This window comes from Schistocerca cancellata, chromosome 6, assembly GCF_023864275.1.
Source record: "Schistocerca cancellata isolate TAMUIC-IGC-003103 chromosome 6, iqSchCanc2.1, whole genome shotgun sequence".
In the NCBI taxonomy this organism is placed as follows: Eukaryota; Metazoa; Arthropoda; class Insecta; order Orthoptera; family Acrididae; genus Schistocerca; species Schistocerca cancellata.
In genome coordinates, this window is record NC_064631.1 from 605,591,043 (window position 1) to 605,606,832 (window position 15,790).

At 40.6% G+C, this 15,790-nt stretch overlaps 1 protein-coding gene across 1 annotated transcript in view; it reads left to right on the top strand.

The window, feature by feature from the left end:
* Positions 1-15,790, top strand: part of LOC126088126 (NFX1-type zinc finger-containing protein 1-like) — a 231,358-nt gene that overhangs the window by 90,274 nt on the left and 125,294 nt on the right. Inside the window, exon 7 of the mRNA XM_049906230.1 lies at positions 4,430-4,751. Coding sequence (XP_049762187.1) covers positions 4,430-4,751 — 322 coding nt within the window. The remainder of the gene's footprint in view (positions 1-4,429; positions 4,752-15,790) is intronic.

Here is a 15,790-nt window from a genome sequence, read left to right on the forward strand (position 1 = left end):
AATTTTTGCTTTGAAATTCAATGTTAAAACTTTCAATTTTTTCGCTAAGTTCTTTGACAGATTTTTTGTTTTCTAAATCATTGCATTCTACTTTTTCTTCTAAAGTAACCAAACGATTGTCAGTTTTTTGTTCTACATTTTTTACTAAAACTTTTGTATTCTCATCCAAATTTTTAATTTCCCCTTTAATGTCATTAAAATCAATTAAATTTATTTCCCTATCTGCCAGTAACTCATTTTTTACATTATTAATTTCACCGCTCAATTTAGCATCAATTTCATTTACTTTTGCTTCCACAGATCCAATTTTTTCCTCAGCATTGTCAACTCTGTTCGAAAGATCACCCACTTGGGTATTGGCTGCTTGCACTTGCAACAAAATGTTATCAATTTTTTCATCCCAGTAAGTCTTATTGTCGTCAAGTGTTTGTTTAATTTCTTTTGTAAAATTTACAAGAAAACTTTTTAAATCAAACTTATCGGTTCTTTCACTTTCATTTGACCTGTCCTGATGTTCGAAGTCTATTAAATTACTACTTTCTACTTTAGGTACAATACTATCGAAAATATCATAAGTCATTGTGAAGAACAAAAATTTATACACAACAATACAGAACAAGATAAAAAGATTGTTTTTAACAAAATACGATGGTTTCGTGACTTATCTGGAACACTCTTCTACTGTTGCAAAACCACGTTTTCCATCCATGTGATTGTTGACCAAAATTCTTGAAGTATTTTCTTCTGTCGAAAATTATATTTTTCGCCGAAACATTTCTTCTCCAAAACTTTTACTTCCCGATGAACACAAACACTGTAACACACATTCTGAAGAAACTGGTATTAACACACAAAAATTTTCTTCCTCGTAGCACTGTTGAAAATCTCGTGAACACGATATCCCGGCTGCTGAGCCCGCAGTTGAAATGCGGCAAATGTTATCCCGGACGAGCCCCCAGTTGAAATGCGGCAAAGTCACAAATTGATAATATGGTCACTATTTTTTCTTATTTACTTAAATTTGCCATATTTCGTGACAGTACCTTTTCCATTAGACGTTTATACGGCGATATAGTCTTGGCTTCAGTTGTCTGAGAATGATTCCACAATGCATCTTTGTTGGTTGCAGAATTGACGTGGTTCAACGTGTTTCATTTTGGTGTTTCAAATACAGTTTCTTCAAATGTAATTTCTTCCTTTTAGTTAATACAAAAAATAATAGAAACATACTTCAAATTGTTCTTCCGACAACACCATGGTCAACATACACCAAGAGTTAGCTGCCGACTTACTACAGTCAAAGATGACTCCAACGTCAAAGATAATTTACACCACACACAATCTTCCAGTTGTAATCAGTCTCTCTGCTAATCTTCGATACATTTTCTAATAGTAATCAATATGCTTTTACTCTCAAAAACAGAAGTAAATTAACATATAATAAGACAAATTATAATAAATCCTGACAAAAAATATAAGAAAACATTTAAATTCGGTATCAACAAATACGGTAAAAAAATAACGTCTCCCAGATCCATTACAGCCTCTGCCCCGAGATAAATGTTTCAATTTCCTCCTTGAGACTTGTCCCTACTGTCTATTTGTTTAGTCTACTGAGTGTGTAAATTAATACAAAGTGCAAGTGTCTAATGGCCTCTGATACTGTTTCAGTGTTTACATTCTCAAAGATGCCATTTGATGCAATATTTTTCCATCATGATTGGGAGTCTGAACTCTTTGTTCTGAGTAGCTTTCAGGTAAAGTGTGTGGTATTGTTTCACAGCTTATCTGCACTCTTACATGATTTATAAAACAGTAATTTTCCCAATAAATAAAAGATGATTGAAGTCTCCTCTATGTGCCATTATCCAGTCCTTTAGATATGCACTCAGATTCATTCCAAAAATCTTGCTACTTTGAACTTTAGCCAGTGCACTGTACTTGCTTTCTGTAAGTGCCCTGGCACTTGATTTTGAATGCTTTAGCACTTGACCACTAGCATTTCAATACTTTAGTTTTGTGGGAGGAGATGTTGGTGCATAAATTCGAATTTTATACTGAATACTGAATGAAGGGGATTCTCCTACAGATATCATGAACTGAATTTAATGGAGCGCCACCTGATCTAACAAACATTTTAGTGCGTCTGACACACAGTTAGCTGCAATGTTAGCAGCATTCGATGCGTAGTGCACACATGGGCGATTGAGTGGGATTCTACTGCCCCCAACATTGTGGTTTAAATCTTGGAAGTTTAAGTGAAGGCTTGTTACAGAGCGTCAAGCCCTCCACCCAACTTTAAATCAGGGACGAGTGATCAGTTCTGGGGACAATTCTAAGGATTGTATAAAATTTGGTTAACAGGACACCTGCAACTAAGCACCATAGAATTAAATAATAAACTGCTTCAGTCGTAAATAGTTTTATTAGCTCAATCATGACCGGTTTCAGGCTACCATAAGACAGTCTTCCGGTGAACAAAAGCCGAAATACGCCTTAACATGCAGCTGGTGTCCAGTTTGCGACGGCCATTTGCCACGTGGTTCTTGTTCACCTGTAGATGGCCGTATTATTGCCTGAAACCAGTCGTGATTGAACCAATAGGACTATTTACAACAGAAGAAGTTTATTATCAGATTCTAAGTATTGTATTGAAATTCTGTGAACAGAGCAGGTCTTCTCAGCTTTCTTTGGAATGTCACTGGAATGATCAAAGTATGACTTCCAGTGTGCAACACAGTTGGCAGTTGATAGCAGTCTATTTCCTCAGTGGCTGCTGTCATGTAACACCCTCTCACCCTGAGACCCATATTGGGAGCAAATTACACAGGTCACAGAAAGTCGAAGTTTGTATATTCAAAATAATAAAGATTTAGGAATTAAACTGATCACAGTATACAAACTGTAGAAAACCTTTAAGATTACTAGGTACTCTAAATGTAACTCCAAATGTAAGGTTATTGAGACCAAAAGATAGAATTAATACAAAAGGTTACAGTAACCAGATCTGATATGTTCATTCTTTAGTTATATTTTAAACTGTCAAGTTAACATGTACCTTGATTCTGTGAGTTATAACAGTTACTCTAAGGAGGACTGTTTATCAAGAGTTAATGATATTATACTTCAAGCATATATGACAAATAGATCTGAGAAGTTTTGGATTTATTTATGCCATTGCATATTGTGCTGAATTCTAAACTTCCAGCATGAACTTCAGTATCGGAAGTAGTTGTTCTTAGAGCTTGTATTATCCACACTGTCAAGAGATGGATGGATAACATAACATTTTTAATATCCAGTATTTGAAACTAATTGACACACTGGAATAACCATCAACCTAGGGAACATTACTAAAGTAATGTTTAAGCAGCTTCCTCCTCTAGTTTTGTGATGGTTGTAGAATTTTGAAAAGGCTTGGATGTTCGCACTACAGTTTTTGTCTGTTGTAGGTTAATTTTATCCTTTGAATAAAATTGATTACTGAAAATACGTGGTTGTTGTCACAAATATAAGTCAGTCTCTCTCTCTCTCTCTCTCTCTCTCTCTCTCTGTGTGTGTGTGTGTGTGTGTGTGTGTGTGTGTGTGTGTGTGTGTGTGTGTTTCTTAAGTGGTTATAAATCTGTTAATCATTTATAATTATTTTATAGTTTCAAATGTCCTCTGTGTGAAATATTGCAAGACTCAAATCCAAATGGCAGAATCTCTGGCATTTTCAATTTTTTTCTTTCCTTTCATTAGTTACTTGTAATGATATTTCCAAAGAGAGGGGATAGAAATTTCCTAATGGACGTTTCATCTTTAATCCACTAGCAAAATAAATGCACTTGTTGTAAATAAAGCACTGTAATATTACTGAAAATGTGGTAAAATTTTAAAAATTATTTTATTCTCAGAACTGGAATGCTCAGTGCATACCTTTATCAACTACCATATTTCAAAATGAGTCAAAGAGTTTCAAACGTCAGAAACAAAAGGGAAACTGCAAGCTATCATATGTTGTTAGAAGTACAGAAATACTGAAAGTCAGTACAGTTTTTTTTTTCTTTCAGATATGTGTGTTTTTATCTTACCAAGTTGATGTAAGGCAACACCATTTGATATTAGCAAGTACAGATTAGCATATAGATACAGCCAAGGGTTTGTTGACATGAGCATGAACAACATCGTGTACAGTTTGTTGTCCTGCAACCACAAGGACACTCACTTTTAATTGAAAATTCCAATCATAAATATGTGAATTAGTCACCACTGTTTGTTTTCACAGGGTTGGTGTGATGCAGAGTTTCCAGTACATCTGTTTCAAATGTTCAGGGTCATTATTGTGTATAATTGATGACTGTTTCTGTCAATTGTTAGTTGTAACTAGTTACACAAAACAGTTTCTGTGTAACAGTCTCTGTCATCCTTTGTTATTTCACATTTTCAGATCACCAGCAGGCTGCAAGTTTGGTCATCAGTGTGAGAAACAGTGTTATGAAGAGTGTGGTGTCTGTGGCATCTGTGGAAATAAAGTCGTGAAGATATTGCCTTGTGGCCATACTCTAGAAGTGGAGGGCAACATAGATGCAGCTAAGCAGCTATGCACAGTTAGCATTCTTATTAAGCTTCCGTGTGGCCACGAAACTGTGAAGCCCTGTCACCAGAAAGCAGAAAAAATCTTCTGCCCACATCCTTGCGAGAACCGCTTACGATGTGGACACCAGTGCCTTAGAAAATGTCACATCAATCATGATCCAGATCATTTAAGAGTAAGTATGAAAAGTGCCATGTTCTGTTGCCCATAAGAATTTTTCAGTGCTGTGTCTGTCTGTCACAATGTCTCCACTGTGCAGCCAGTGAGAGACCAGTGGTTTCGGAAATGTTATCAAGTCATGTTGCCACTGTGTTGATGTTGTGTTAAGTATTATTAAACTGTGCTGCAGGTCCATTCGCAGTGTAAAGAATATGTAAGACTGAGAGGACCTTGTGGAAATTTAGTTACTGTTGCTAGTGCACCAACAGTGAAAGCCAAGTATCTGGGTCTGGCACAGTTTTAACGTGTCCCAAGTATTCATCACTTGGGTCACTTACTCAAAGAATAAAGAAATTCATAGTGGCTTTCTGTAAGTGGCAATGGATATTTCATCATTGTCAATCGTATTCAAATGCCCAGTGTGCCTATAACCACCAGGACCACTTTTACAATCTGACATACTAGAGCCACTGAAATTCAAGCGTGAAAGCTTCTTCAACTGCTGGTGCCTGCAATAGCAATGTTGGTGGTCCATGCTTCCTTTTTCTTCATTATCATTATGTCAGGAATAAATAATAATAATAATAATAATAATAATAATAATAATAATAATGGTTTAAGTAACAAGGAAGCTCTTTCATTAATTTATACTTTTCGTGGATTATTCTGCCGACTTCATCATGCCTTTTCAAATATTCTTTGGGTGCCAAGGTTTTACATCTGGATGTAATGTGTGAAACTGTCTCCTTGTGACCTCCCAATACTTGCTGTTGCTATCATCCCTTCCTTGTTCTTTAAGGATGTATGTTCAGCAGCTCCTTGTTGTAATTACCTGGATGTTGTATCAGTGTTAGACAACCATCAGTTTCTGCATGTAAACTGGCATAGGTCAACCAGTTGTTTGAGGCTTGCAAATCAATATTATCCTAGATGAGATATTTCCTGGGCATTTCTTTTATAAGCCAGCCTATTATCTTCGTATTAATGTAGATGTTGTGACAGTTAACAATTGTTTCTATTAGACTGAAAGGTTTGTAATTAATGTCAGCTGCCACTGTTGCTTTATGGATTGATGAATTGCTGTTGTGAAAATACTGCTTCAGATTCCAACTTTGCTTTTTGTGCAGCTGCATAATATCTGTTAGCTCCCTGCTTCCTTTCTCATGTGGGATATCCAGTTTTTCAACAACTGATGTCTCGCAAAAGGCGCCATACTTTGTGACAGTCCTCTGCATTTTCCCATCTTTCTTCCAAGTCTGTAAAAGTATGTGCAAAAATTTACAATTTTTTATTGCTGAATTTCAAACTTTACCAAATTATTCACTTAAAGGATAATTAGAGAATGTTAAAAAAAGGTTATATTAAAACCCCAGATATACTTATGTTTATAAAATAACTCCACAAAGAATAAAATGTCTTAGGACAAAATATGTTACTTGGATATCTTTCAAAACTGTTTGTAGTGTTTTTGATAAACAATAAGAATTATGATAATACACTCTTGCACAACATTCACCTTCATATGTTCGTGACTGTGTAAAGGCTCTGTAGTGTGGTACAATACATAGAGGTACATCACATTCTTCCCACACCCACATATATTGCTATTCCCTCTTATTTTTCTTCTCATTTGCATCCTGAACTTGGCTGCACATCCCACAGATTCTGGTAGGGTCCTACTTCTATGCAGTAGCTGGGATAACGATGGGACATGATGGTCAGTTAGACAGATGGTATTAGTGATTGTTGATGTATGGCCATGTGCTTTTGGAGAGAATTCCTTCCTGTGATATTCAGCTTTCATCTGCTCAGTCACTGCCACATGAAAATCCAGAGCATTCTTTGTGCCTCCAGATTTCTTGTACAAGCTGAATGTATTCCAGAGAACCAATTCAAGTACTTCGACAAATATTTTTGGTAGTATTTTTTCACTCCTTTCTGTGTTAATGGATTGTTTGCCATATGCTGATCAACTTTAGCCACTCCTCCCATTGTGTCTGTATGATATTTTATTTACATTTTTCATTTCTGCATTGTGGATAATGTTCAAAATAGGGCACATCATGCTGCCTGTTTCATCTTGTTTGCTATAACTTTAACCTCTAAAAAGCAACAATATCTCACTTTTTAAATTTCTTACTGTGATAGTTTAATGGCATATCTTTCCTAGAAGGCCGCACAAGCCATGTATGTCAGTTTTCTTTGTAATAAGGTGGTTTGCCAGTTGGGGAGGGATGTAGAAATTATCAGCTGTAAGCCAGTAGTCTTTGACGAGAAGGGGTTTCATTAGGGTCAGTGCTATTTGAAATTGTGCCCTTACTTGTATATACACTCCTAGAAATGGAAAAAAGAACACATTGACACCAGTGTGTCAGACCCACCATACTTGCTCCGGACACTGCGAGAGGGCTGTACAAGCAATGATCACACGCACGGCACAGCGGACACACCAGGAACCGCGGTGTTGGCCGTCGAATGGCGCTAGCTGCGCAGCATTTGTGCACCGCCGCCGTCAGTGTCAGCCAGTTTGCCGTGGCATACGGAGCTCCATCGCAGTCTTTAACACTGGTAGCATGCCGCGACAGCGTGGACGTGAACCGTATGTGCAGTTGACGGACTTTGAGCAAGGGCATATAGTGGGCATGCGGGAGGCCGGGTGGACGTACCGCCGAATTGCTCAACACGTGGGGCGTGAGGTCTCCACAGTACATTGATGTTGTCGCCAGTGGTCGGCGGAAGGTGCACGTGCCCGTCGACCTGGGACCGGACCGCAGCGACGCACGGATGCACGCCAAGACCGTAGGATCCTATGCAGTGCCGTAGGGGACCGCACCGCCACTTCCCAGCAAATTAGGGACACTGTTGCTCCTGGGGTATCGGCGAGGACCATTCGCAACCGTCTCCATGAAGCTGGGCTACGGTCCCGCACACCGTTAGGCTGTCTTCCGCTCACGCCCCAACATCGTGCAGCCCGCCTCCAGTAGTGTCGCGACAGGCGTGAATGGAGGGACGAATGGAGACGTGTCGTCTTCAGCGATGAGAGTCGCTTCTGCTTTGGTGCCAATGATGGTCGTATGCGTGTTTGGCGCCGTGCAGGTGAGCGCCACAATCAGGACTGCATACGACCGAGGCACACAGGGCCAACACCCGGCATCATGGTGTGGGGAGCGATCTCCTACACTGGCTGTACACCACTGGTGATCGTCGAGGGGACACTGAATAGTGCACGGTACATCCAAACCGTCATCGAACCCATCGTTCTACCATTCCTAGACCGGCAAGGGAACTTGCTGTTCCAACAGGACAATGCACGTCCGCATGTATCCCGTGCCACCCAATGTGCTCTAGAAGGTGTAAGTCAACTACCCTGGCCAGCAAGATCTCCGGATCTGTCCCCCATTGAGCATGTTTGGGACTGGATGAAGCGTCGTCTCACGCGGTCTGCACGTCCAGCACGAATGCTGGTCCAACTGAGGCGCCAGGTGGAAATGGCATGGCAAGCCGTTCCACAGGACTACATCCAGCATCTCTACGATCGTCTCCATGGGAGAATAGCAGCCTGCATTGCTGCGAAAGGTGGATATACACTGTACTAGTGCTGACATTGTGCATGCTCTGTTGCCTGTGTCTATGTGCCTGTGGTTCTGTCAGTGTGATCATGTGATGTATCTGACCCCAGGAATGTGTCAATAAAGTTTCCCCTTCCTGGGACAATGAATTCACGGTGTTCTTATTTCAATTTCCGGGAGTGTAATATAATTATAGACCATACTTAGCCATTGGACTCTCACAATATGTAGGTCTTCCAAATCCTCTTTATTGATATATATTGAACCCAACCTAATCTCCATATATATAACATGAGGCTCCAGGCTTTGGTGCCATTCCTCTCTGGAATACAAAGATTTTTCAATTTGTTATTGAGATTTCTCCTTTCTTCTGGACGCATTCCGCACTCCTTTCAGCCATCTGTCCCTCAGACTTCCTCTTCGTCTCTTTCCTTCCAGTTTCATCTCATGTATCCTCTTTCCCTCCATACTCTTAACATGTCCATACCATCTCAGCCTTGATTTCTCTGTCTCCTCCTGTAATGGTTCCACCTTTGTTAATTCCCTGATCCTCTCAGTTCTTAACCTGTCTATCTTTGTCACTCCAGTAATGTTTCTCAAGTATTTTGTGTCACTAGCTTGGACTCTGCTTTTCTCTCTTCCTTTCATAACCCAGGTTTCTGATTTAAATGTCAAATGCAAATGTCAGGATTGGGACATAGTATGACTAGTATGTAACCTTTCTACTGATTTGGGGTACATCCTAGCTCCATATCAGGCCTCTGACATTCTTGTGAAATTCTTCTGCTTTTCTCCCCCGCTCGTTTATTTATCTGCCATTTTTCCCAGCTTCCTGTGTTAGGCTTCCCAAGTACTAGAAACTCTCCACTCTCCTCAATCGTTGCCCCCCCCCCCCCCCCCAATTGTTATTTCAGTTGTTCCTCTCTCCTCCTTTCTTGTTGTGATAATCAACTCAATCTTACTTATACTAAATTTCATCCCATATTATTGTACTGTGTGCTCCCTTAACGTCCAACTGCTCTTGTACTTAATCCTCCTTATTCCCCCAAATCATCAGATCATCTGCAAACACCATAGCTTTCATCTTCCTTTCATCAATTACTTGTGCTACTGTGAACTCATTATATCATCCATCACTAAAATGAAGAGTAATGGTGAAAGTGCACCTCCCTGCCTCAAGCCATTTTTCTGCTCAATCCAAGCTGACCTCTCTCCTCCCACTTTCACACTTCCATGGTACATTTGCCTTATCCTAAAACTAATCTGTTTTGCTACTCATCTGTTCTCCAGGTCTTTCCACACTTTGCTTCTATGTACACTATCATACGCTTTTTCAATTTCCAGGAAGGTCATTAGTAGATCTATTCCATATTCATAGTGCTGTTCCTGCAGTTTGTCTTACAGAAAAAAATAGATCCACCATGGACCTTTCTGTTCTGAAGCCATGTTGTTGTTCTCTCATTCTTCCTTCTAATTTTGCCCAAATTCGTACTTCCAAAATTTTCTCAAAGATCTTTGCACAATGACTCGTCAGTGTTATCCCCTGATAGTTCTTGCACTCTTTTTCTGTTTCCCTTCTGAAAGATTTGGACAATTATTCCCTTCTTCCTGTCTTCTGGGATCATGTTCTGTCTTCTCGCAATTTACATTACTCAGTACAGCCATTGTATCCCCACCTCTCCTGCTGCTCTCGCCATCTCATCCAGACCTGGTGACTTCCCTCCCTTCATCTTGCCCAATGCCTGTTCCACTTCTCCCCAAATAAGGTCTTATTCTATTTGCTGTTCCTCCCCTTTTTTTATCCTAGACTTGTTCCTCCTCATCCAGGTCTCCATTCGGATTCAGGAGTGCTTCAAAATACTCCTTCCACATATTCTTGAGTTCCTCCTTATTCTCTACATCTTGTCCACTTTTGTTCACCATTCGAGCATAATCTGTCATACCGTTCTTCCTCTTACTTTTAATCATTCCATATAACACCTTTTTTGAATCTTCACTATCCTCCTCCATCATTCTGGTCCACTGTTCAATCCACTTTCTTCTTTCCTCTGCCACCACAGTTTTTGCTTCTTTCTTTCTTGCCTGATACTCTTCTCTTGTCTCTACTGTTCTCTTCTGGAACCATACCCTAAACTCCCTATTCTTCTTCTGTACTATATACTTTGTTTTATCATTCCACCAGGGTGTTTCTTTCCATCTCTTTTTATTGCTGTCCTCCCACATATTGCTTCTGCCGCACTTACTAATGTTCCCTTGAATCTACCCCATTCCTCTTCTACTGTTTTTGGTTCATCCTTTCCTTTACGACTTGTAGGCACTGTAGCCTGCTTTCTTCCTGCTTCAGCTTCCATACCCTTATATGTCTTTCATGGTTTTCTGTCCCTTTATTATCCTTAGTTCCTCACAGGTTCATTACCAGCAAATGGTGGTCACTATCCAGGGCTTCGGATGGCATTACCTTTATGTTAGTGATGTTCCTATTCATCTTACTATCGTACAGGAAGTAGTCAACTATTAACTTTCTCATTACGTCTTGGCTGTACCAGGTAATCTTGTGGCTCTCTCTTTTCTTGAACCAAGATTTTCCAATCAGCAAGCCATTCCTTTGACAGAACTCTAATAGTCTTTCACCTACCCCAAATCTCATCACTGTTCGTGTCTATCTTGAGCATATCTGTTAGTCTTAAGTGACCGCAACATTGACCAACTTAACATCAATTACTTTCTTTATATATTGCATCACATATTAAGTGTCATTTTGTTTGAAGTCTGAAGACAGTCCAGTAAACGGAAATCTTGGAGGTATGGGAGGCAGTTCTGTTGTTACGTCTACTTCATTCTATTTTCTGATACTGGAAAAACTTAACATCACTTGAATCACTTCCTTGATCTGTTGTAACTTCACTAACACTGTCGTGTCTGAAGCGTCATTTTCTGACCCTTTAAATTCCATGTCAAACAACGAAATATCCAGGATGGAATAATGACAGTAGTATGAAAAAAGATAGGTGCTGATCGCCATACAGCGGATATGCTATCAGGTGCAACAAAGATGCTTTCAAACAAAGCTTTCTGCCAAACAGGCCTTTGTCAAAATTGGACAAAACACACACACACACACACAGAGAGAGAGAGAGAGAGAGAGAGAGAGAGAGAGAGAGAGAGAGAGAGAGATTACAGTACTGTGATGAAAAACATTCTTGTATCTTTACAAACTCAATGGCAGAAGCCTGGTTGGTCAGTTAATACAATGCGGACTCTAAAACCAACAATGTACAAAATTACCCTGGAGATTAATTTTCTGCATGTGACTGAGGAAAGTTGTGATGAATAGCGACATAACCTTCTATTTCTTTATGTAAAATGTGCTATGAACAACATATCTCAAATAAAAGTGGTGGATAAGGTTACAAATGAAAAAAGTGATGTTGTTGAGATAGAAGTCACTGATGATGTCTAATACACACATCAAAAAAGTTTTGTATCACCTTGGTTCCGAGATTTCCGGAACCTGTACAGAAAATTGGAATAGAGATCAACATAAACATAATTTCCTCCCTTTTTATTGCTCATGAAAGCAACACATTGCATGTTGTACCACCATACAGCAAGACCTTGAGAAGTGGTGGTTCAGATTGCTGTCCACACTGGTACCTTTAATACCCAGTAGCACGTCCTCTTGCATTGATGCATGCCTGTATTCGTCGTGGCATACTATCCACAAGTTCATTAAGGCACTGTTGGTCCAGATTGTTCTAATCCTCAACGGTGATTCAGCATAGATCCCTCAGAGTAGTTGGTGGGTGACGTCGTCCATAAACAGCCCTTTTCAATGTATCCCTGGCATGTTTGATAGGTTTCATGTCTGAAGAAAATGCTGGCCACTCTAGTCGAGCGATGCCGTTATCCTGAAGGAAGTCAATCACAAGATATGCATGATGGGGGTGCGAATTGTCGTCCATGAAGATGAATGCCTCGCCAATATGCTCCTGATATGGTTGCACTATCGATCGGAGGATGGCATTTACGTATCATACAGCTACCTTTCATGACCACCAGCAGTGTACATCGGCCCCACATAATGCCAACCCAAAGCTGCAGGGACTCTCCACCTTGCTGCACTCGCTGGGCAGTGAGTCTAAGGCGTTCAGCCTGACCGGGTTGCCTCCTAACACATTTCTGACAATTGTCTGGTTGAAGGCATATGCGACACTCATCGGTGAAGAGAACGTGATGCCAATCCTGAGCAGTCCATTCGGCATGTTGTTGGGGCCCATCTGTAGCGCACTGCATGGTGTCGTGTTTACAAAGATGGACCTAACCATGCACGTCGGGAGTGAAGTTGTGCCTCATTCAGCCTATTGTGCACAGTTTAAGCCATAACACAACATTCTGTGGTTGCACGAAAAGCATTGTTCAACACGGTGGCATTGCTGTCAGGGTTCCTCCGAGCCATAATCCGTAGGTAGACGTCATCCACTGCAGTAGTAGCTCTTGGGTGGCCAGAGTGAGGCATGTCATAGACAGTTCCTGTCTCCCTGTATCTCCTCCATATCCGAACGACATTGCTTTGGTTCACTCTGAGACACCTGGACAGTTCCCTCATTGAGAGGCCTTCCTGGCACAAAGTAACAATGCACATTTGATGGAACCGCGGTATTGACTATTTGGGCATGATTCAACTACAGACCACAGGAGCCGTCTTCTTGGTGAAATGACCGGAACTGATTGGCTGTCGGACCCCCTCTGTCTAATAGGCACTGCTTATGCATGGTTGTTTACATCTTTGGGCAGGTTTAGTGACATCTCTGAACAGTCAAAGGGACTGTGTCTGTGATATAATATCCACAGTCAACGTTTATGTTCAGGAGTTCTGGGAACCGGGGTGATGCAAAACTTTTTTTGATGTGTGTAGATAAGAGGATAATACTTGAAACAAATGTACAGCTGTTTTTCATCAAATTTTTAAAGGATATGTAAGGGCAAACATAACGTCTAAAGAGAAATGTAGCAAAAGGTGGAAAATTATAACTGATTATTTGTTACAGTCACAGTTGTTATGTAGTGTAGGGGATTAGATTTTCAGCTTGGCTGCAATGTAATAAATAAACTTTGTCACCATGTAATGCTGTGTCAGCATAATAATACTGGAAGGAATATCCAGTAGTTTACATCCTTACCACTGACACCAGCTTTTCTGAATTGCACTGGTGGGAACTTTCCCTGCAATACATCCTATGTTCCCATAACCCTCCTGGCCTCAACCTTTGTTAGTCACTGTCCTCATGCATCCAGCCTTTTCTCTGTTCCCATTCCAGCACTACCCAGCTGTCATTCCACCACCATACTCAGTCTCTTTATTTCTCTCATTCTCCACTACTTCCCCCCCCCCTTTTCACCCCTTCCACCTTTCACCTTTCCACCTCTCCCCTGCCCATAGTCTAACCTGCAACACTTTGCTGTCCGCCCCCGCCACCAATAGTATCTCTCCCCTTCCCGCTCCAGCCTCCTCCTTTCCTTACCCCCACCCAGTTGCCACTCCCTTCATGCACTGGCACTGCTGCTCGCATTGTGGTTTCAGGTGCCTGCATGCATGCACGCACGCACGCACACACACACACACACACACACACACACACACACACACACACACAAGATGTCATTGTGAGAGTCTTTTTTTGTGCCTATCTGCGACTCAGCATATCCGCTATATGGTGAGTATCACTTTCCCTCTCATAATATTATTGTGACAGGATAAAAGTTAGCTCAAAATCAGTATAACCCAAGACAGGTGAAGTTGTATGAATTTCTTTCACTTTTAACGTGGCTCTCTCACAGTCAGCTATTCAGACAAAAGGGGTTCCCTTCTACAGTAACTTTGTGAGCAGTTTCATGGTGGCTACATAGTTCTACCTGAAATGATAATAGTACAAGGGTCATTTTTAAAGTGACAACCAATAGGGCATTGCGTCCTCAAATTCTGTCACTTGACATCTGTTCATGGTCAGCCACTTTTGGCCAGTCTCTCCCTACGCCGCCATTACATTTCCCGTCTCTACTGCTGTCAGTTGTTATGGTTTGTACTGCGTCACTTTTTGCCGTGTTACTTGGTAATCTTGCCAATTATGAAGTGTGCTTGGTTATTTGGTTGTTAAATGCGAAACAAGTTCATCCTGCTGAAATTCATCAGAAGCATTTTGTAGATTATGGTGCAGATGTAATGAATGATAAAACTGGGTGTAAGTTGTGTAGGCTGTTTACTGAAGAAAGTACAAAATGTTCATGATGAAAAACGATCTGTGCAGCCTACTGTCACGACTGAAAACTTGACACAAAAGTTTGATGAGGCCATTCACAAAACAGGCACTGCGCTATTGGACATCTGCATCAGAAATTTTCGCAAAAATTCAAGATCAGCAGTTTTTCACAGTCTTACTGACAAACTTCACGACAAAGAAATGCGTGCAAAATGTTGACAAAAGAACACAAAACAAAGTGAATGGCACATTTTTTGTCCGTTTTGGACCACTATCACAAGGATGGTGATGAGTCACATTGTGACAGGTGATGAAGCGTGGATTGTGCACAGCACTCCCGAGAATAAACATCAATACAGTGAGTGTCATCATTCAAACTCCCTGATGAAACCACAGAAATCCAAACAAGAACCTTCAACACGGAAAATCATAGCCACAATGTTTTGGGACCGGAAAGGCTTTCTTCTGTTAGACTTCTTGCCAAGAGGAATGACAATAAAAGCTTAGGCATGGTATTCAAAATCACTGGCAGGGAGTGCTCTATAGCGGCTCTGTTCTGCCTCATGACAATGCTCAGCCTCACATTGTGCCTAGAACAAAGACACAACTGGACAAGTTTCATTGGGAATTACTGGATCATCCACCATACCGGCCTGGCTTAGCACAATCAGACTTACATCTGTGTCCAAAACAGAAGCAATTTCTTGGTGAAAAGTGCTTGGGAAATTACACGTTGAAAGAAACTGTTACTAATTGTCTGAATGGTCAGGAGGTGGAGTTCTTTGATGCTGGGATCCAGAAGCTGATGCCCCGACTTGACAAATGTTTAAATGTTCAAGCCAACTGTTGAAAAGTGAAAAAAAGTATAATTATAGTTTGTGATACAATTTACGTTCATAAATAAACTTTCTCTTACGTCATTACAAATTGGTTCTTACTTCTAAAATGACTCTTGTAATATGTTAACACAAAATTGCAATCCTATAACATTCCTTAGTGCTGGAAAATTGTTCACTGTGTCTGTTGGAGTGGGTATTGTCTTAATCCATCTGCTGAAATTCTGTTGTTGTTGTTGTTGTGGTCTTGAATCCTGAGACTGGTTTGATGCAGCTCTCCATGCTACTCTATCCTGTGCAAGCTGCTTCATCTCCCAGTACGTACGACAGCCTATATCCTTCTGAATCTGCTTAGTGTATTCATCTCTTGGTCTCCCTCTACGACTTTTACCC